This window comes from Lolium perenne, chromosome 5 (assembly GCF_019359855.2).
Source record: "Lolium perenne isolate Kyuss_39 chromosome 5, Kyuss_2.0, whole genome shotgun sequence".
Taxonomy (NCBI): Eukaryota; Viridiplantae; Streptophyta; class Magnoliopsida; order Poales; family Poaceae; genus Lolium; species Lolium perenne.
The window spans coordinates 9174137-9181784 of record NC_067248.2 but is presented as its reverse complement, the minus strand read 5'-3'; the positions used below and the strand labels follow the sequence as shown (position 1 = coordinate 9181784).

Sequence of the window (7648 nt, the reverse complement as noted above, 5' to 3'; positions counted from 1 at the left end):
TCAGCAAAAGACCCTTGACTTGTCGCCTCCAAGTTGCTCATCTTGATTGAGAATGCCCTCCTGCCTATACGCATGCATATTTAACCATATGTTGTCAAGGAGCCACATCACATGCACCCACCCTCGCTGCAAACATAGATTGATATCAGTGCGTTTCAAAAGGGCGGACGGTATGACACTATAAGCATAATAAGGTGTATCATTGAGTGTTACATTGCACTAAAGTTTACTCGATCATAAATATATCACACGAAAAACATCAAATAATACTTTCAATCTGGTTGGATATCTAATATTGTGTACTAATATTCTTAGTACTTTCCGCTATATGACAATATAATACTTTCCGCTAGTTAACTGATATTCTTAGTACTTAAGAATTTGTCCCAAATCACACAAAAAAGGAGATACAGATATATACCTCTTGGAATGTAGAATCCGGTGTATGGGATCAAAGCGTTGAAATATTCTTCCTTCCATATCTTCTTCCGCCGTAGTGTCTTGAGATTTATCTGGTAAACCCCAAGTTCCGTGTAGACGAAAATAATATCGTGGCCCTCCATAGATCCAAGCAGCACAAACATTTTATTGCGTACTTTAACGGGAGGAATGTTTTTCAAACTGATGACTCTGCTCCGAGTCCATAGCGCAACTCCGTCAGAACCGGTTTGTCTTGACCATATGGTGAGGGTTAACTTCTGCCAGCGAGCAAACCCCAGAGTACCATCCTCCATCGCCATGAGGATAGAGTTTCCAAAAGTGTCCTCCGCCGCCATCGGTGGATAGATTAGCGACAATGAATCGGAGCCCAAGTCGTATTTCAGAATTTGTACACGAGCGAGACCATCATATAGAACATTATTATAATCATATTCAAACGCAAGCATGAAGTGGAGGGCGTCTTTGACGAGGACGGGGTGGTTTGGCTCGATGAATCCAACCGGCTCAATGGGAATGCGAGAGCATGGCTCGCTCCACTGAGCGCGACGAGAATCAGAGGGCAGGTTGATGTGTTCGGTCGTCTCCGGCGAGGATACGCAGGCTTGCGCAGCAAAGCCGGGAAACTCATCAACGTTGTGCAAGGAGAAGAAGACCACCCGGAAGGGGCCGTCATTGCAGGCGCGGTGGTCGCAGCCGCTTACCGCGCAGACCACCGCCGCCGCGTGAAGGCCATCTTTGTGCTCCACCACCATGCGGCGGGGCTCTTGCAGCTCCCTCCGGCGGCCTGTCATGGGGTCCCAGACGGCCATCTTCATAGGTGCGGCGTTCTTTTCTCCGAGGAGGACGCGGCCATGGCGGCAGTCCCACACGGCATAGTTGTTATGGTCCCAGCTGTCGTCGTCCGAGATGCGTGCACGGAACCTCGAGGTGGAGATGAAAGGTGGGCTGGGATCTTCCGGCCGAAACCAGCAATTCCAGGGTCTCGATTTGAGGAAGCCAAGCATGGGAGGAGGTCCATGGAATTGACGGTAGCGATCTCTGAAGCGGGCGCCGGAGACTAGGGCGAGCCAGGGCTTGCTGACGACGGATGCACGGACGAGATACGCGGGCTTGTGCGGCGGGAGGCGGAGTAAAATCTCCTCGACGACTTCTTCCGGCAGCGCCCGTGGCGGTGGCGGCGGCGGCATGGTCGCTGGGGCCTAGGGTTAATCGCAGGGAAAAGTTTCTACTCGGGTCGTGGGCTGGACGTGCGTATATATAGCTCACGTACGGGTTCGGTTAAATGACATGTGGGGTCAACGCACAGATTTCTCCTGTCGTCGCTCAGATTTCTCTAGTTGGAAGACACACACAGATATGACCGTGACGGGTCATGCATGTTAATTCTTTCAGATTTTTTACATGATACATTTTCCAGACAAATATATGCGTACCAACACGCAGTAGTTGGTGTTGAATGTAGATGGGCGGCAGTCTAGTAAGACAGCTCATGTCTTTACTATTAAATCAGAATAGGTGATCGCCTGGTGTCACAAACGGGCCAATACGTGTTATTTCTAGGCCCAACATAATCTATACCTAATAATATGAAGCTTTTGCCTGTTTGGTACATCAAAATTTGCTTGCGTTTTTGTTCCTAACCTTGGCGCAGCCCAAACTTTCTGGCGAGCAACCGAGTACAACTCAACATGGTTAGAGTTTACAATTCGCAAAAAAAAAAAAAATGGTTAGAGTTTACAATACGTACGTCATTGTTTGGTGAACAAATATACAACGCCACCTATATATGTTGAACGAGTCGCCCCGCTCGATCTCGGTTTCTAGGATCGATATCTGGTGCCAGGAATCGGGCGGCGGTGTCGACGGGCTGAGGTGTCCGGGATGCCAAGGTGGGGGACGCCTTCGGCGACGACGAGATTGACGGCGAGATTGGCGGCCAGTGGTGCGCGATATCGACGGGCTCAAGTGTCTGACGAGACATGAACCTAGCATCTGGATTGCCGGCGGCGTCGAGGATGACGTCGCACAACGTCGCGCATCCCATCCACGCACCGTCTCCCTCGCAGACAGGCTGTGCGGATCGACCTGGCTCCTGCTCCTCCCGGCCATGGACGGTCCAGTCCGGCAAGTCGCGTCCTTCCCGGCTCTTCGCAGCAACAGGCAGGCCGACGTGCAGCAGCTGTTCTCCTCCAAACGCAGTACCGATGCCAGGCTTGCTGCTGGTGACCAAGTGCCCACACAGCAGGCTGGTGAGCACTGCGATGTCATCGACCCCTCGCTTCTTTACGTCAAGTTTCTTAATCTGCAGATGATGTGGAAATCGACACAAATCTGGGTGTCCTGTGGTGGTATCAACTTAGCCTTGCATCTGTAATTGCCCTCTGTCCATCGACGGGATTTATTTGGTACAGCGTGAAGGTTAATGAATTAACAGTGCCAGGACCATTGGCCTCAATATCTTGAGAAAGACATGCTGGTCTGGTCGAGCTCACTGCTGTTGCTGATCTGCGATATGACCGTGGATGTGGAGAAAGTTAATCCTTGCAATACACCTACGCAGAAACCTTCCTACGTCGAAGCCTCACCGCCTCGAGCACTGGAAGATCTACGAATATGAGGGCAATGTACGAGTTCCAGGTTAAGGAAAGGCACTCAAGTGAAATCCCGCAGCATCCTGTGCTAGCTTATTTTTTTCTTGGAGCCTTCATATCTGTAGATGGACATGTATTGCTACAGAATTTTTTTGTGAGTGGGCCTGCAAAATATATTACTACTTGCAAATTCAAATGGCTGTCCCGGCAATTCTGCATGGTGTTAGCTGAGCACGTTGTACCTGCAAGAAGCATCGCCAGCTCCTTGCTCTAGCACGAGGCGGGTCGCCGGCCGGTCATTGTGCAGCCTGGCCTGCTGGTCATACACCGCGCCGAGGCGCGCGTGCTTCAGGCTATCCAAATACACAAACTCGGAGAGTTTCTTCTGCTCAACCAGCTAATACCTGCGGGTACTAGCTGAATAAATTAGAGGATTGTCATGGCTTTCTTTTATTCGGATGTGTAACCAAGGACGTAGTTTATTTACCCACTATTTCATACAACTACAAATAATTATGCACCGTCTGTAAGTTTACTAAATACATAGTTCTTTATTTATTTATTACACTGTCGGCATCAATTATTGGCCGACCAAGATCCCTTCACAAAATACAAGTGATCATGATGAGGCATTGCCCCACTTCGATATATTTAATTTTTATATGTGAAGTAAAATATTTTGACTTAGTCATAAAGAACTATTAATCCTTTACCTATGTATGTTCGAACCATCAAATACAAAATTGTAACACTATTTACATTTTAAATAAGACCATCTAGGTGGGCGGCTGCGGTGGTCATCTTCGGGTGCCCTAGCTGGTTTGAGGGGATCTTAGAGGATGGGTAGCCATTGCGGTGGATGTGGCATGCTGCTTGCACGGCGGTTTGCGCGCCCGGTGATACAACTGACGGAACAGGAAACACTTACTCTCCAGGAGCGTGGGAAACACTCACACTACATAAGACAAATCGTCACGTAGAGAAGCACTAGGTGGTTGGGTGTGTTGTCGTCGCTTCGGGGACCATCTCAACCATGGTTTGGCATCTTGTAGGTCTGCGGTCTAGGATGCCGAATAGGCAATGGTATATTTGCATCTCATCGTTATAGGGAAGAATGGTGTCAACTAAAGGCACTGTGAGGAGATGAAAACACACTTAATCATTTTATGTTTTGTTCCTAGCATTTTTCTGCCACGATTAAATTTAACAATGTATCTCCCGTTGCAACGCATGGGCAATTTTCCTAGTAGTCTATAATTTCTGAAATCTCAAAGCCCATCACGTTGGTAGCTTGGGATAGTCTTCGGGACAAAGTTTAGTCCCACATTGCTAGTTGCGAGGGAGTTGTAGTGGTATATAAGAGCTGCTGTTCTAGTCCTTCCAAGTGAGTAAGAATAGAAGGAGCCCTCGCGCACTCCTCCTCCTCCGCCCACCCCGCCTCGTCACGCACGTCGCGTTTCGTGACTCGAGTTCGAGACACACTCAAGAAAGCCTAAATTTTTGCTCGGTGCACCAACTGAGTTGGGTACGTGTCGACCTGCATGTGCATGCTCGCCGCGTGTCCCTGGCTTCCTACGCGTGGCAACGCGATCGGGCGCGTGTCCCTGCCTCCTCCCAGGCTATACCAGGAGACATAACAGATCTGGAGTCTCACGCCCAGAACTCTCTAGTCTGTCTCTCTCACGAAGAAGTTCCTTTTGCTGCGCTACTCTCTAGTTTTTCCCATCCTGGCGACTGCGTGCACAGCCGTACGGGAGAGCATGCCTCCGAAACCCCATCCGTTGAGATCCTGCACCGGGAGGCGGGCGATAAGGCTTTTGGGGAGTGTCTCGGCGCGACTGCTCGCCACTGTTCGTGCTCTTTTCGTTGGTTCGACTGCTTCCTCGATGACTCCGACTACACCATGGGCGACATCAACTATTCCCATGGTGGTGTTGCTGGTGCGACCTTCCCGGTCGCGATGTACGTGCTCTTCCTCTCCTACTTTGCACTGCTACTTGTTCCATGTTCAGATCTGATGGATGTGCTTAGTCTGATCTGTATGGTTAAGTATGCTTGAGCATCTGTAATGTTGCTTTCGGTAATTGATCTCACTCGGAAATTCCCTAATAATCTAACAATCCAAAAACCTTATATGCTTAGGCAATTTTCACCGTCTGGTTTTGCTGATGCGCTCAAACCGAGCCCGTTTACGGGTTCTCATTCCAAGAGATGGCAGAATAAGACCCTCTTATGGCTCACTTCTATGGGCGTGCACCGAGTTACAGAAGGCACTCCCAGAGGTCCATGTGGTGACCCTGCATACCACTGCATGTTGTAGTATGCCAGTCGTTGATATAACATTCACGAAGTACCAATCCGCAAATATTACACCCCTCAGAGTAGTACAACAGAACATAGTAGGTCCACAACTCATTCATTTATTATTACAAGCATAATGTACATATCATCTCGGAGCTCCTCTTGGGTCCTAAGAGGGATACTCCTGGGTTCGAGGCGAACCCATCTTAACTGACAATATAAAAGTCTTACTAGTTGATACATTTATTCCCTCGATCAGTTAAGTACTAAGAGTTCGTACCGCTCGGATACTACTACTACTTGGTAAGTCTACACGTGCTCTCCTCCGGAACCCTCCCCGGTTCCGTAGACTATGAGGTAGTCTACACCTTCAACACCTCCAGAGAGGTCTGGTTCTTCATAGCCGATGATTTCGGCTCCTTCAGGGTTGTCGTTGTCCTCCTCCAGATGGTTCAGACAATCTAAGCAGGGGATTTAAGAGTGGTATGAGTACGAGCGTACTCAACAAGTTCATTATAGAAAAGAGGTGTTTAATGCACTAGCTAGGATATTAGACCAGAAAGTCTAATACCAATGCAGGTTTTGATAAACATTTCTTCAAGAGGTTGCTTTTATTCCAAAGAACTATGTCCGTCAGCCTTCACCGGTTTACTAGAACTTCTTGGAGTTCCTTTCCGGCAGCGTTCGCAGTTCCGAATCCCGGAACAGGGAGTGACAGGTCACGATTCATTACACTCTGCAGAGGTGTGTTGCTTTACCCATAAGAGATCTTAACCTTGGTGCCAACCGGGCAGCTTTCCCGTCCACACTTCCTTCGGTGTGAGGCCCGGTATAAGGTCATAGCCAATCATATTCCTCCGCTACCTCGCACACCCACCCTTTGTTGCAAACCCCGACCCTGGGTCCTCGCCGATCCTCTTACACCAATTAAGGATGGACCCCGACCGCGACAACAGTTCTGGGCTCTACCATAAACTCCTTCGCCGGTAGCTGCAACCCATCATAGACCGCATTACCGTGGGGAATTAGAATGGGATCCCCACCCTCTGGTTGTTCTCGCAAGATACAACTGCTACGGTAAGCGCATCCGTTGATGTATAAGAGGTGGAAATACGATTGACTATTCCGTCCCACTCCAGATCTTATCGTTAACACGGGTATTACGGCACAAGAATCACTGGATGATATTTGTTGTTTAATCCTAGATGGATATAAACCCTTGCAATGGAACCTCCACCATATCAACACAATCCATGGTTCCATTGCCCACCACTTAGTCATATTCATAGTTATGAAAATAGTAGTTTTGCTTTTTATGCAATAGTGATAAACATAGTACTTTGCAAGTAATTTGGTAAAAATACTCGAATGACATGAGCAAGTGATGAACTTTCCTGAACACTGCAAAGTGTTGCAGTTGGATGGTGTGGACTGACCCTTGTTCTCTGTTGCTGAAAAATAGCATCATTGTCCGATAAGGGCAATGGTTAAAGAAGCAATTATGCATGATTCCAGTTTTAGGTTTTGTTCCCCCCTTCCGATGTCTTATCATTTCATGTGAGAGGTTAATACTAAGAATGACTTAGGGATACTATTTTTAGGGTAAAATACTACCTTGAAATGTTGTCAAGATGTTTTTAAAGTCCAAAAGTATTTATGGACTTATTTTTATCATAAAAAATACAGGGTCTAATTTTTAATGATTAATTCCTTGCATTTAAATTTTCCTTATTTTTAATTGGCTCAAAAATTCCATTTCATATTTTATTATGATAGAGAATTTTATGCTGAGTGATTTTCATATTTTTATTTATTTTTTTTCGAGCTATATTTATTTTATAAAAATTCGGGAAAGATTCAATTCAATGGGCATTTTTGAAAAGACATAAATGCCCCTGGGCCCACCTGTCAGTGGAGCCCAGTGGGTTGGGTTAGACCCGCTCGGGTCCAACCGACCCGTGCGGTCGCTCACACCTCTCCTCCACTGCGCCGCCTGATACGTCTCAAACGTATCTATAATTTCTTATGTTCCATGCTACTTTATTGATGATACTCACATGTTTTATACACACTTTATGTCATATTTATGCATTTTCCGGCACTAACCTATTAACAAGATGCCGAAGAGCCGATTCTTGTTTTCTGCTGTTTTTGGTTTCAGAAATCCTAGTAAGGAAATATTCTCGGAATTGGACGAAATCAACGCCCAGGGTCTTATTTTTCCACGAAGCTTCCAGAAGTCCGAAAGGGAAACGAAGTGGGGGCGACGAGGCAGCGACACGCCAGGGCGGCGCGGCCCAAGCCCTGGCCACGCG

At 47.5% G+C, this 7648-nt stretch overlaps 1 protein-coding gene across 1 annotated transcript; it reads right to left on the bottom strand.

The window, feature by feature from the left end:
- LOC127303272 (uncharacterized) lies at positions 1–1628 on the bottom strand. Its single transcript, XM_051334023.1, has 2 exons — positions 715–1628; positions 1–64 (listed from the first exon to the last, which is right to left on the bottom strand). The coding sequence occupies exons 1-2, from the start codon at positions 1626–1628 to the stop codon at positions 1–3; spliced, it is 978 nt and encodes a 325-aa protein (XP_051189983.1).
- Between the last annotated feature and the right edge of the window lie 6020 nt (positions 1629–7648).